This window comes from Poeciliopsis prolifica, unplaced genomic scaffold (genome assembly GCF_027474105.1).
Source record: "Poeciliopsis prolifica strain line A6 unplaced genomic scaffold, Auburn_PproV2 SCAFFOLD004, whole genome shotgun sequence".
NCBI classification, from domain to species: domain Eukaryota; kingdom Metazoa; phylum Chordata; class Actinopteri; order Cyprinodontiformes; family Poeciliidae; genus Poeciliopsis; species Poeciliopsis prolifica.
Genome location: NW_026562379.1, coordinates 8829232 through 8845042, shown reverse-complemented (window position 1 = coordinate 8845042; position 15811 = coordinate 8829232). Strand labels below are relative to the sequence as shown.

At 38.0% G+C, this 15811-nt stretch overlaps 1 protein-coding gene across 7 annotated transcripts in view; it reads right to left on the bottom strand.

Moving 5' to 3' along the window:
• Positions 1–15811, bottom strand: part of LOC129359031 (rap1 GTPase-activating protein 2-like) — an 89171-nt gene that overhangs the window by 68738 nt on the left and 4622 nt on the right. For 5 of the 7 annotated variants that reach the window (XM_055028385.1, XM_055028375.1, XM_055028376.1 and 2 more), the window contains one exon: positions 1167–1202. The exons of 1 other annotated variant lie outside the window; for it this stretch is intronic. In XM_055028385.1, coding sequence (XP_054884360.1) covers positions 1167–1202 — 36 coding nt within the window. Of the gene's footprint in view, positions 1–1166; positions 1203–4647; positions 4999–15811 lie in introns of those variants that run through there. One more of the 7 variants, XM_055028384.1, reaches the window with a different exon arrangement.

The window sequence follows — 15811 nt, the reverse complement described above, 5'->3', positions numbered from 1 at the left end:
CCTCCACAGAAATTTCACACAAAAGCCCCTTGCAACTCATCACTAAGGCAACCTCCTTCAGCAGGGCCTGAGAGAAGTTTGCCTTAACAAACAGAGGCTGCTCTCAAACAGGAGTCCTCCTGAACCTCATGCAAAGAATCATACAGTTCTCTGAATGCACCCCTTTACTCAACCCTTCCTATTTGTGAACCACAAGGTCAGCTAAATGTTAAGAAATGTTCATTAAGAGATGTCATGAACTTAATTCAATCAAGGTGAAGTACAAGAGCCATCTGTTTATCATCTGAGCGAGGTCACAGAATCAGACTCCTGCAAGAACCAAACATAAATCAGACCGCCAGCAGCAAACAAATAAGACCAGTTATATACAACTGTTTTTGCAGCTCCATTAAATTAAATTAAATGAGACTTTGTCAAACCCTGTGTGTGAATTTCTATTTTGGTGGCAGTGAGAGCCACAATGCAACTGCAGCATGCATGTGGGAGTAAACCGCAACAACTCGAAGAGATCCAGAGAAACTGACATCCTCGGTCAACTTCGGTAATGTTCTCGGCTCAAACGCTACCGAACACTGTCACAACAACGAGTGTTTTGGTGTGACAGTGATTGCCAGAAAAACACCTTTCATTCCAACTAATGGAACATTTAGGAAAAAAGTGTAATAAGTCTGCTGAAGTTCTCTCTGTGCCTGACAAGGCCAAAATAGACGTGACTTTTACTCGGCACATGCTCTAATTTCAAAAGTGGGGAAGGAAAGAGGGAGGGGAAATGCGTAGTTAATTTTTCACCGATGTGAGACTGAGAATGCATCCTACTCAAAAGATTGAGCGCAATCTTGTGAGTAGGATGTGTGTATTGATTTCAAGATGTCTTTTCTTGTGGGTTGTTTCAGTAAAAGACACAACACTAAACAGTCTGATGAGACTTTTTGTTCGAATGCTGAAAGTGCAAAATGGAAGAAAAGATGGGAAAGTTTGTTAGTTACAGCAGTTTGGTCAGAAGGTTGGCGAGCTGTTATGCATCAGTGCTTTACAGGAATTTTTCCCAGAAGCACAATTACATCTATTATGCATCTTTATGTGGCAGACAAATATTGGAATATCAAACATATAAAATCTTAAGCATTGAGAAATTCCTGCAATCAGGATATGAGGAAAGAACTTACCGTCCTTTCAGTGCAGACAAAGTGGACTTGTCAATCCTGGAGAAGAAGTGGGAGAAAAAAAAGGCAGACACACAAAAACAAAAGGAAATATTACTGATTTCTCAAGGCACCAGTTATAAAATATTAGCTCATATTTTATCTATAGTGAAACAAAGAAATATGAGGGCCTAGATTTAGAACCTCATTTCCATGAGGCCCTTTTAAACAGCAGCATATCTAATCTTAATTGATGCGGCTCTTCTCTGGAGCTCATGGCAGGCCGTATAAATTTACATGACTTACAAATATTGCACCGCAGCCACACTAAACAGGTCACAAAGGTGAAAATGAATGCACAAATTTTCAATGGTGCAGCAAAGCCTGAAGTACAACCACTGTAGAGGCAAGAGAATATAAAAGCAGAGGTAGAAAGCAGAGTCATCCTCGCATAACAAGGTTATTTCTCTCCAATCTACTCGAACCGGTTTTGGACGCTCTTGGAGTTTATAGGGGCCTTCTTCTTGTTTCAATACATGCTGTTCATACCATAAACATGGGAGAGCATGACTCTATTTTCATGTTTGGGTTCACTTGCAGCTTTCTGGTAAAAACATGGTGAGGGTAGACATTAAAGTTGTTGTTTTTTTTGGGGGGGGGAGGGGTTTACCATTCATGTGTTTCTGGATCCTTCTCTTATGTTCCCATCATTTTTTATTCCATTAATCTGAAGAGCAAACTGTTCTGAGCAACAAACTCAGGATAAACGCTCTAAAGCAGAGCACCTAATGCCAGTTGTAGATAAACATGTAAACACACAAAGCATGCTATGTTTACAGCTGTAGCTGCCAGCATCAATAATTTAAATATAATTTGAATGTCTTCCAGCTCTTACGGATGTCACAGATGGTGACGCATCAGCATAACGTCAACAGAGACTCATACAAAGCCGATATACACTAAACGAGGTTGCTTACCAAGATAATAACTCTTTATTATAAGATATTCAAAGCTCAGGGAAATAGGTTTATTCTTAGCTGTAGCTAGCAGGACAGTTAATGTAACTTGTAGTTTAAGATTAGGTCAAACATTTAGATTAACTACATTGTAAAATGTTATTCTGTTTCATGTTTAGCAGCAGTGAAGTTCAGATGCCCCAGTTGTTGATTTTATTTTCTGAGCAAGGTTCGAAATACAGTGACAAAGGACCTAGCATTCTAAGCTAACGGTTCTGAGACTTAATGTTTGTCCTTACTATTGCTTTGCATGCCACATACACTGTTTTGCAAAAATATTTACATCTCTTGAGTTTATCACGTTACATTACAACTTCTGAGGGTTTTTTTTTTTTTTTTTGCAAAATCGGAAGGTGGAAGGAAAAGCCTACATTCTTTTACAAATAGAAATCTGAAAAGTGTTGCATGTTGTGAATATAACACAACTTCACACCTACAAATACATGCCCAGGCATGTCATCTGAAAGATGGGGCTGGCAGAGCATCAATTAGAGAAACAGTCAAGAAAGTCATGGTAACTCTGGAGGAGCTGAAGAGATGCACAGCGTCCTCTAAGTCGGACAATTATTAGTCATACACTTTAAAAGTCTTGCCTTTAGTGAAACAACAAAGAAGTCATTTATTTAAAGAGTGTCAGATATGTGGGTTTTCATGAACACTGTAAACATGTAGAAGAAGATGCTTTGGTCAGATATGGAAGTAGTAAAACTTTGAGTGGAAAAAAGTAACAATGCACATTAACGTTGGGAGCCAGTTATAAAACATGTTCTACTTTTTAGATTTCATTTCAAAAATATTTGCAAAACCATGTATTATTTTCCATATTTTTTATGACTAAGTTCAAGGATTGGGTTTTGACAAAATGTAAAAAAATAAAATAATTTTTGAGTTATTAATAAAATAAAAAATAAAATAATTTTTATTGGACAAACCACACAGGAATTTAGTTTTTATGTCACTTGGCTTTGGATGTTTTTTTTTTTTTTTTTTTTTTGTCATATGCTTTTGGTTGTGTGAAATCTTATTGGTGTCGACAAATATTGAGATATTTGTCTCTATCTGACCCAATCTCTTTACCTCCCTCCTGTTGACATTTTAATGATTTAATACTACAATAAAAACACAGATTCTCCAAAGGGTGATTTTGGAGACTTTAATAGCCATTTGTAAGCTATGTGCATATGAGGCAGAGCAGGCAAAACAATTTATCCTCAAATGTTTGTAGTTCAATGCAAGAAAGATATCAAGTCATTGGTCATACAAATTTGGGATGAATTAAAATTTGCCTCCACAGAGCTAGTTGGATGTTATGTGGAAAGTTCTATCAAATAAATTGAAACAGGTCTAATTAAAACATGGTTAAACAAACGGGCTTATTCTCACTTTTTTATGAACTTGAAAGTCGTCTTTTTCGTAGGTGATACTTTAAATGATGCAGAAGAGTGAGTCTGAACTGGAAGAATTAACACCTTTTAATAATACAATAGTATTTACTGTCATTTACAGTATTATCATCATGAAATTGTAAGTCTATGGATATTTTTTCTGTTATAATTGGGTGGGATTCGTCACTGATACAAAGGGATATTTCAGAATTTGATGTAAATATCCTCACAAAAACTATGGACTCACAAAAGAACATTTCTGTCAACTATTTTCAGAGGTTCTTAAATATTTCTCTAAAAAATCATTTTGACTTTACTCCAATTGGTTCTAACTGATAACTGACGTCTGTTATGCATTTCAGCAGAAATGTTCTATTAAAATTTGTAATGTCCTGCGAGTTTGTTTTGTTTTGATATCTCTAAACACAATAGTCTGTAATTAGCTCTGCCACATGTAATGTGACCTCCACCTTTATCTGACACAGGTTACTCCAACCCGTCATGCAGGATACACTGTTTCGGCCTAGATGTGGGTCGTTGTGGAGTTTAGGGGTTGGGGGCCAAAGTGCTCTGAAGCAACATGCTACAGTCCAAAAAGACTTCCAACAAGGGAAACAGCAAAACAACCCACTCCATCCAACAGTGTGAGCCTATAAAGCCCTAAAATGGGCTTCCTGGCAGCTTCCATGGTGCTGCATTATGGGAACTTCTCTCAGGCAGGAGAACATTAAGAGAGCTGAGTGTCCTGGCAGGACAGCAGCAGCAACAACAGACAGCAGTCAGACAAAGCAGCCTGTTGACTGCTGTAATCCCTCCCTAAGCGGAGACAGCACAGAGTGAAACAGCAGTACATTCTCACAGAAACACAAGCAGGCTGACAAACAACAGGACAAAGTGTTAGAGGTGTGACTTTGAGGCACATAGTGACACAGCCCTCCACCCATCCTTCCTTTTCATGCGATAAGTTTACATCTGTGCACCACCCAGAGCTGCACACCACCACCACCAACAGCAGATTGGAGCAATGTGTATCTTTTAAAAGTGAATGTAGAACAGCTGTGACCATACACATGAACAGCATGAAACATAAAGGCAACAACATACCATCCAAATCCACTGAATGTGGCACTTCTTCTCCTCCTCAGCATTTCGTCAGTCTGACCTTCTCAGCCTCTTGCTCTCAGCCTCCTTCCTCTGGGAAATGCTCTGCTGTCAGTCTCTCCTCCTCTATACTCTGCGCTCTTGCACTTTGTCTCTATCTGACCCAATCTCTTTACCTCCCTCCTTCTCTGGTCTTCACTCTATTTGCTTTCTTTTTTCCACTCTCTCTCTCTTTTTCTCTCTCTCTCTCTCTTTCCTCTTATTCTCTCCCACCTGCCTCTCTGGGGCTGGTCGTTTTCCACTTTCCCACTTGACCAGTCAACGACTTTCCTGCAACACTGCTTGCTCTTTGGCTTTCACAGCCTGTTAAACTTGTACACACAGTGTGACACACTGACACATACAGGTATACCCATGTCAGCAGAGGGGAGGAGCGAGGTAAGGAGGGGCCACAGCCTCCAACTGACTCTGTGGGTTTGTTTCCCACACACCCAGACACACAAAGAACTGTGTATACAGAGTGGCTAGGGACTCTCATAATCATCATCATCATCATCATCATCATCATCAACAACAAAACTGCAACACGTTTTTATTTGGTCATCTTTATACACCTGGAAAAATGGTTTCTGATTGCACTATGTAAATCATAATGATGGTAGTGATGCGTTTCTGTAAAAGCAACAAAGAAACAAAAATAACAATGCAACCACATAAGTTCATACACTGATCAGATTTAAATAGACACTTTCCACACATAAGAGATTAACTTTATTTTCTAATCTGATGTGAATAGTATTACTAGACATATGTAATACCAAACTCCACATGCAATTACAGTTAAGTTTGTGAACTATTTGACGTGTGTTGCAGGGGTCTGCATTAAGGGGAGTGTGTTTCACAATATTAAGTATATTAGTCAAGCAAAACCACAAGCAGGCCGTATATAGTTAGAAACCTCACACAAGCTGACCAAAGGGAGTGTTCTTTCTCACACCCTTCCTCTTCACTCAAGAGGTCTCACTTTCAGGGTTGCAACCAGCGCACTGCCAGAGAATAACTGAAGAGGTTTCAGAATAGTGTTGACTCAAAACATCTAAAATCTGTTATTTTTCTGAAGTGCCACTCTTTGTTTTGTCTCTGTCAAACGTTAATTTGACAGTATATGCATTAATATTATGTGGATTGTTTGCCTATGCAGTCACTTACAAGATAACTGCACATCATGTTATTTTGGCAAGTTGGTATCAAATATTAAATGTGTTTTATTGGGATTTTATTGTCAACTAAAACAGAAATGTCACAATTTTCAATGTGTTTTACATTTACAAAAATATATGATTATCCCTGAGGTAAATCACTGAAGAAGCTTGTTTCACTTTAGTTCCTCCTGCAAGTTTTATACAGGATTCTACTAATCCTTTGCATCTATGTAATGACTGTTTTTTTTTCTCATTCATTTTTCTAGAACCACTCAAGCATACACAATCAGATTGTATATGGCAAATCTGTCAGCAGCAATTTCATCTTGTCACAAATTCCCATTGGTATTTCGATCTGCTGTTTGATTGTGTCAGTCTTACACAAATTCGCACCAAACCCGTTTTAAGGCATCAGGCGCATCTGGTTTACATTAAAGTCTATGTGGAGGCACGATGAAGGCCGCTGCGGCGCGTTTCGAGCGAATTGAGCCGTTTTGAGCTTTTGACGTGTCAAAAGCGCCGAACGAGTCCAACGGAAAACAACGGCTGGAGCTGACGAGATCTCCTCGCGCGATTTTGACGCGCGTGACGGGTTTGGTGTGGACGCACCATAAGTAGTGGAAATCACCAAAAACATTCAGTTTATCTGTTTGCTTTGAGTTATTGTGCTGCTGCAAGGTGAACCCTTGCCTTAGTCTCATGTCTTTTGCTCATGACCAGCTTCTGTCTTTCTGGTGGAAAAAAAACAAAAAAACATGGCCACTGCATGTTGTTACCATCATGCTCCACTGCGAGGTTGATGTGTTCAGGATGTGACCACTATTCACAGCATTTTATATGTAGTCTAAAAAATTCAATACTGGTCTGATTGCATCAGCTTTTTCAGTTGCTTTGCTGTGTTCTTGCATGGCTCATGGCAAACAGCAAAAGGGACTTCTTGCGCTCTGTTGCCACTGCATTTTGGTTAGATTTATGGGGTGCATGGCTGCTCGTTTTCCTTTCAACAGATTCCCCCACCTGAGCTGCAGATCGCTGCATCTCCTCTGGAGTTAGTATAGGACATTTCGTCTGCCAGTTTACATAGGTGGCCAGATGTCATTTTCTATCAGAAATTAAGTGTGAAAATGGAGGAAACACATTAGTTTTCTATTTTTCCATTAGTACAACACTAATGATAACCTTCACTAGAATTCAAACTGGAAATATATAGGTCATGGAGTTTGTATTCATGTGTGTAGTTGCTTATGAACATCATCTTTGTGTGTTGTGGGGTTGATGTGCACATGCACACGCAGAGGAATCAGTCTAACACTAAGTTTGTGAATATCATTATGAGCAAAAGAAATGAAATAAAAACAAAGAACCGAGAAACTGCTGTTTAAAAAAAACAATATCTGTGAAGTGAGAATGACATATCTGAATGTAGACCTCACTCTCCCTCTAGTGGTTTACAGGTGATAATGTTCATTAAAGTCCAACTGTGAAAGAAAATGTCAGGGAACATAGACCTGAAATCCTGTGTGGTAATGGAGGGTTTCAATACCTAAATGTCTCTGAAATCATGGTTTTGTTCACTCTTAAAATGTAAGAACATTTTCATCGGTTGACACTACACTGCGACTAAACTGTAAATAACAACAGACAGCGCACAACTGCAAAGGTTGGCATCTTACAACATTTTGCTTTAGCAAGTTTTCTAAAGCAGGTAAAAATCTACATCAAATTGCTCAAATATATATACAACTTATAATATTGTAAAACACACAAAAGTTCGTCAGCAGAGGAACACAGCATTACCACAGGTGCATTAAACAACCGAGATTATTGTGTTATTACTTTACTCAGAATTTAATTTATGGTGCAGTATTGGGCTAGTTTGATGCATTACTTTGTATGAAGTTACACCTAATATTTTTACCATACACATATTATAGATGAGCGAAATGACATTGAGAATATAACTGCAGTAAGATACCATTCTATCAGTATTCTGAGTGATACTCTGGGTTTGGTTTGTTGCTTGTCTTGCTATGTGGTGTCAGGCTGCATATTGGAGACTCTTTCATATGGTAATAACACTCTAAAAGGGTTACTGACCTTATCCTTCACAAACCCCTGGAGATGGAGGTAGCATTACATGATGCCACAGTTTTTGAAATGTTACACTAAAATATGTTATTGTCTAAACATTATCAGTTTATAGCATCTTTTCTTTGGGATGCCACAGCTATTAAAGGATATTGAAAAGACTTTAAAACCAAATGTGGTTTATTGTGACAACTCTAAATAAAGCCCTGTGTAACCGACTGCTTTCAGACCTTATTAGTAAAGAGTATTGTTGTAATTTTTGTTGCAACTCCAGATGTTCTGTGAAGCCTCAGGTTTTTCAGAGAACATCAGTGAAAACACAGCTTCATGAAGACCAAGGAATACAGCAGGTTAGACAGAAAGATGTGAAAATGTTTAAAGTAGAGTTAGCTTATAATTCATATAATATAAAATAACCTGTAAACTGAAATGGTATGGCCTGACTACAAACCTATGAAGACACAGATGCTCACAATCTGAAGCTGCAAACCTTTAATCAGTGAAGCAACCAAGAGTAGCTCTAGTAACTCTGGAGGAGCTACCGATAACACATCATACGTGGAAGATATGTTTACAAAAAGGGTTGTCAAACTTTTTCTAAAGACACTCTTACAATCCTTAAGCTGCATTTTGTACTCACTGTAGGGACTTTCCACTAAAAAATGCCCCAAATGTTTTATAGAAATTTAGACTTTATAGAAATTAAATGATATAACACATTAACACATTATTCAGGCTATAATTTTCAGTGTCTTTTTTTTAAATATCAAATCTTAAAGCTTCCAAAAATTAACAGAGTAAACACTGGATCAATTCAATTGAGCCTATTCAGTCCTCTTAGCCATCAGTTTAAATCCTTTTTAATTGGTTTAATGTTAAAACAATCAATATGTTACTTATTTTGCCTCATCAGATGTTTGCTTTGGGCTTTATTACATTCAGCTGATCCAGTCATCACAAACCTCAATAACTTCCTGAATAAGTGTGAAAGATGAGCCTGTCTCTCACAGCACTGCGTCTCTATTCTCGGAGGGTTGGATGACAAACGGACGCTCAGATCATCTTCCACTTGTAAATGAGCCCTGTACTTATTCTTCATTACAGTCAGAGTTAAAAATGATGATTCACATAGGTAAAGGCGAACAATATTTGCATAGCCTCAGCAACCCATGACAGTAATTTGAAAAAGAGACATGACTTGCCTGATGGAATCTGGTCTTCAGTTCTATGTCACAGAATAACATCAAAAGCTGTTCTTCTTCTGCTTTACCATTTTCTGCCACACCTGGTGAAAATGTATCATGCACCCAATCCCAGACATCAGTGTTGACATCAGTGAAGTAACAGTTTAAATGCTCAAAGAGGGACTCTGGGTTCCTTTTGACATTCCTTTGTACATCTATGTTATTCTATCTTGCATCTTTCTTCTCTTCATAAAAGCAGTGATTTTGTCTCTGACATAAATAATAAAATACCTTGAATTGAGAGATTGAGGCTGATCAGTATGTTGAAAATGTCTGCAAAATTTGCCAGCTTGTGCAGTATTGATTTTTTCTTCTGTCATGAATTCAGGCATTTCTTTGTGTCACTGAAAAAGTCACTCCAAAACTCTCTCCTGAGACAGCCATGGTATGTGAGTGTGACATGGTTGTGCGTCATATCCATCATTCAGATTTCAGCAAAGTTGACCAAACAAACATGATTGCAAAGCTCTAGATCACAACTACCACACTTACACTGGTAGTTGTGATCAAGATTTGATTTCGTTATATGTGTTTCATGTCGTTGGATCAATTCAACAACATGCATTGCATTGATAGATTTATTCCATGATGCAACTTTTGTTTTTGCCATTCATCACTGCTGCACATCCAGATGGTTTTCTCTTTGCAACTTTAGAAATATTTCTGTAACAACCAAAGCAGTGTGGGATAGGTGTGCAGTTTTTACATGCATTCATTCAATAGTCTTGTGTGATCAGTGCCTTTGCAATAGTGAAGAATTACAGACATGCACAAACCTTGAATCTGCAGTCAGCATCTGTGAATACCAGTAAGTCGAGACGAGTGTTATATTCGATGAAAGCAGAATAAGAACTCAAGGTAAAAAGAAATACAACAAATATAGTTGAGGATTGATCATGAGTGACTGAATCTCGTTTAACATAAGACCTACACAGTCATTACTCGATTAGCTAATCTCTATGGGAAGAAAGGACACAAATGCTATTTATTTTTCTTTCAGAATAAGAAATTGTGCTTTATCATTACACTGTTGCTGAGATAAAAAATAAAAAAAAAATCTTATTTTTACTTAGTTTAGCTAATTACAGTGAGTTTAAAACAGCCACAGTAATCTGGTTCAGATAACTGTAGCAGCTTTGTAATCTTCATTTATAAGACAGTTCTAAAAAAAAAAAAAAGAATATTCATCATCTCTCTTCACTTTGTCCTCAAATGGGAAACATGCGCTTACACCAAAGCAAACGCCACATTTTCTGTGACCACAAGTGTTGGTAAGTGGGCCGAGTGACGTCACATCAACCAGTTGGGCAATGTCTTCAGGTCACTGTGCAGGCTGCTGCTCTGCTAAGTGCTTGTTAGAAGGACACACTGATGCCAACACCGCTCTGTGTGATCAGGGCCTTTGCAAGAAGCAAATGAGGTTTGATTTTTCACAACGTTCAGATGGAATAATACACTGACTGGTATGATGCCTGCATGGTGCACTTTGTTTGAAGTTTAATGATGCACAGCCAAAGACGGGTTTAATGGGTTTGCTGTGTTTATTGTGATTCAGAAATAGACGTGATGAGTGTGAGATGTCAGAAAAAAGGTATTTCTGAACAAATGGTTTTTATTAATCTCTCCTCTGTGCTGACTTGCTCAAGTGCAGGTGTGAGTGTAGGTGGTGGAGAAAAGTGGGAAATAAACTCTGACAAAAAAAAAAAAGAGGTAATATTTAAAGGCACAAAAAATAATATCGTTTTTCACAAGTCTTTAAGTGTCAGTATGTTCATAATTTACTTGAGTGTAAGTATTAAAATTTTATCATAACTTTATATAAATCTGTTTTATGCTGAAACAGACTGCAATGTAAAAGCATTAAAAATGTATGCACTTTAGGAAAGCTTCTTATTTTAATCACCTATAGACACACAAGAATTGAGTCAATGTACAAATGGATAAAATAATATTCATAACATAAAGTAAATCCTTTTTTATTCTCAGAAAACCTTTTGAATTCGATATGTCTCAGTTTTTTTGATTCCTAAAGAAAAATACTGAGAAAGTCTTCACTTTAACACTGAATGGGAAGAGGGAATTAGACTGCTGCACCATTAACCACACTTATGTCATCAATAGTTCCTTACATTTACACTGCATAACAGAGGAGTGGGAACCCATCCATCATTATCGGGACACACGTACATATATAATGAACAGAAAGACTTTTCAGGAGGATATTTATGTAATGAGCAAACAGCTCATGACCTTTACTAAGCCTGCACTGGTGTATTATGTATGTAAAGTAAATCCACCACAGGCTCAGTAATCTAATATATTTTGTCTTCATAAATTCATGCTCCGTCTCAGCTTCCTCCTTTTCCCATTTGTCTTATTTTGCTTTTATTCCTCTCCCACTCCCTTAATAACTTTCTGTCACCAGTGGCCATGAGACTCCATCCTAGTCGTGATGTTGCCATCTTTATTACTTTCCCCCCCGCCCCTTTCCCAATGTCTCCCCAAGTATTCCCTTTCTCCTCTCACCATGTTGTAATGCATTTAACCATTAGACTGAGTCCCGCTGGGTGACATAAACTTGCAAAGATGAGAGAGAGAGTGTTTTTTTCTGCCTTCATTTATTGCTCCTCTGCCTCCCTGTCTCTCCCTTCTGTTTCTAATACGTTACTCGACTATATGAGGTTTTCCAGGAGGGCTGCTGAAATAAAGACGGAGCTGATGCTCTGCTTTAATGGCTCCTGTCTCATCAACATCCATCACCATCGATCACGACACCAACGGGGATGCACACAGATAAGCAGCACAGAGGGAGCAAACCTGACAGCCGAACGAATATCACATATTTTACACCACAAGTGTCCTGGCGTTTCTTATCATGTAATCCACTAATCTGTGTCAGTGGCATAAAGATCCAGCACACAAGAATAGAAAAACTATTGATTCAAACTCGTATCTGTTCATAGGAAATCACCTTGGTGCCAAATCAGCCAGACTCTTAAACTGCTGAACTGTTTCTCTCAGCTGCTGAACTGTTGTTCTTATAAAATAATATACCCTTGTTCTATATTTTGTGCTGAAATATTTTCACTGTTACTATTTCTAGCCTGCAATATGAACTTTATTCTCTCTTTTTTACCTACGAGGCGTAACCTGTAATAATCAGTTTCCCAAGAGCTTAAGGACTAATATAGTCAGCAGGATGGAGCCACAATTCAGAATGGGGGGCATAAACAAGAGTATATCACATTAAAGCAAAGAAATAAACAAAAGAAAGATATTTTATTTGAAATTGTGTAAATACCATCAAAAATCATTCTCACCAAATACAGAACAAATGCAAAAATGTCAAAATACTTTAACTTTTCTACATTTGGTCATGCTACAATCACAAAATTCAATGTTTCAGTCACAGTTGTGAGGTAGAGGAAAAATGAGGTTGTAACATTTTCCTTTAAAAATAAAGATCTGTAAAGTGTGACTTGAACTCCAGCTGCACCTTTCCAATGCGCATGTTTTAATCTTCACCCAATCTCAGTTTGAACTTCAGTTTTCATCCTTTCCACAGATAGTCAACTGATTTTAGAGCTGAACTTTGACTGGGCCATTCTAACGCAGGGCAGGAATAGTCTTTAAAATAAAGCATCTCATGTGGCTTTGGCTGAATGTCAAAATTGCCATCTTGCTGGAAGTTGAATCTTTCCTCTGGAATAGACATTTACAGAATCTAACACTTTTCTCAGGATAACTGCATTTAGCTCAACCTTCTCATCATGATCAGTTTCTCTGTCCCTGCTTGAGAGAAGAATTCCCACAGCATAGAGGTGTGCATAATGTTTCAGTGTGAAAAAACAGGTTGATGTGCAAGTTTTTCTAATGCAAGATGTTCGACTCTCCAAAACAAAATTTACCTAAAGACATATTCTCCCCTTTTGATGCCTTTGAAAATCTAACCTTTAACTGGAATATGTTAGTGGACAATGACTCCGTTTTACTAAATTGGTGGCAACAAACCAGTATAAAGTCAAAGAGGCAACAAACTTTCAAAAACCAGAGGTTAGTGTAATAAGGAGATGTGTGGATGTATCTTTGGAGACCTGTGCTGATGACCCAGTCCAGGAGTGAGGTGTGGAGCTCATTTCTCAATCATCTGGGAGAACGCTTCGGAACTAACCTATCCTCCCTTCTTGATATTGTACATTTCTTCTATCATCTTGTCCCCAGTGTTGTCTAAACCTTCCAATCTATTTTTATTTCCCTACATCTGCCCCTACAGTTATTCTCTCTGTTGGTGGATTTTAATGGAAGTGACAGTGATCCCACCCAACGCCCACTCTTCTAGATCTCTCTCTCACACACACACACACACACCCACACACGCAGCCACACACATGTACGCAAATGAGTGTATATCCATAAGTGCAACTAAAGACAACCAACATTTCTGTGCACTCAAAATGCTTTCACTCACTCATTCTGATGTGTGTGTGCACTTTCATGTTCTCATATAATCACACATAAATTTGCACACTAAAATTAACACGCTGTGATTGATGCATGCGCACACACACACACACACACACGCACGCACGCAACTTGCTCAACCCACGGCTTCCACAGCTGCCTTTATCCTCCCCATGCACCAGTTTGCACTCTTCCAGGCTGCATTCATCAGTCAAACATCCAGTTAATTTACGCACTTGCTTTGGAGGCCAACACACAAAAACGTTGTGACACAAACGCTGGATGAGGAACATCAACTATTGGGGACATGGAAGCATTCAGTCCAGAGAAAAATTGTTTAATCAGGTTCACCCTGAGAACAAGGCAATTTCCTCCCCAGCATTTCATTTTCCACTTAATGGAAAACACACAAATCCAAACACACGCTGCGGTGGTTTCAAGCGAATGCCCTTCTGCAGCGGGGGACTCATTTGTCATTGTATCAGAGTTTGCATTGATTTCCTTACAAAAGTTGGAGCAGGAAAAAAAATTGAGCTCATTAGATTCTAAATTTAAGTCAAAGGAAGCGGGTAAATCACGATAAGTAAGGAAGGAGGATCGCCGTTTGGTGCAGGAGGCAATTCTTTGCAGTGCAGGTAGACAAATAAAACAGAGTTGGGACAAAAAAATAAACGTGAGATTATGAACGAGAATAATAATGACAAGCAGAGAAGGGGAAATGAGGAACATATCTTGACATTAGTTGAATTCCAACATCTGTGAACAGGCAATTAAGTCGATGTGACAAACCCTGACTTCATTCAGCCTGAACGCTGCAGATTAGCCACTATCTGTCCATGCAGGAATGAACAGCAAAAAGGACACCTTGATGCTGACAGAACTAGTCATCCACTTGGCTCTGCAGAGCGATAATTTGTCAAGCCCTTTAGTCAGGCCCTGCTGTGTCAAGTGTCTCTTTTTTTGCCTCTTTTGGTTGATGTGATGATTAAGGTACTTTGATGTCTAAATTAAAACTCCAAAGTCAGCGGTCTCAGGCTGCACTTCAAGACTGCTCGCCTGAGCTCAGGACATTTTTTATAACAGCAGTATAAGCATATTGACAAGCTGTCTTTGTGCTGAAGCAAAACGGTGACAGATTGTATAATTTCTAGTGCATCCTGGCTTCCCTAAATTACATTTCCAGTGAAGTGAACTGAAACAGGTGGTTGGATTTCAAATAACATTTCTGCTCATTTGATCAGAAAATCTTATCAGAAACACATTTAGCATCTTGTAAAAACAAGAAGAATTTGTAATGCAGACAGGAAGAAATAATGAAATTATTAATCCATGTTTTTCTGTGTCAGTGAAAAATAAACATGATATGACAGAGACCCGTTTCTTTTAGTGACTGGTCTGTAGAGTTGACCAGGACGAGAAGGGAGAAAAGAAGAACATTTCCAAAGCTTCTTGTTAGACAGTTCCAGGAAAAAAAAAAAAAAAAAAAAAAAAAAAGAAGACAACCAGTTTCCATATTTCAACTGGTTGTTTGGGTGCCAGAATAAAGCAATTTGTGTCATACCACAACCTAAAAATGTGCATTTTGTTCAACTTCACTGGGACATTAACTAGGAATGTTTGATTTGTTCAGATGAGCTGATGAACAACAACAAAAAAAACTTTTTGTCATTTAAAATGAAGATGAACATGTTTAAACGGTCCATACTGCACAATGAAAATGGGTCGTCACTGGATGAACAAAACTCTTTAGTAAACATTTCATTCCTGTAGAAAACCTCTCTGGTTAGCTGAGGAGTACAAGGGAAGAAAACTCTGTGTCACAGGAAGGATTCACAAAAACACTGGTGATTTAAAGAAAGTTATATCCTGTTTCTATAACTGAAGAAAAAATATTCAGATTAAAATATTGGTTTTATTTTATTACTTTAAGGAAGTATATAACTGAGTTTAGTTTAAATTTCTTCCTATTTCTTTACCATGGCTGCAAACAAATCTGTCCTCATCTAGTTTTAGTTGAGATTAGAGAAATCAAAATGGAAAATTCACCCTTTCTTTACACAGAACGCTATCTCTTTCTCTGAATAAAATCCAGTTGGCTTTTTTTTTAACCTGATTATGAGGTAATCATTATTTTACAGGATGACAAAAAAATCTTCACACTTCTTTAAAATG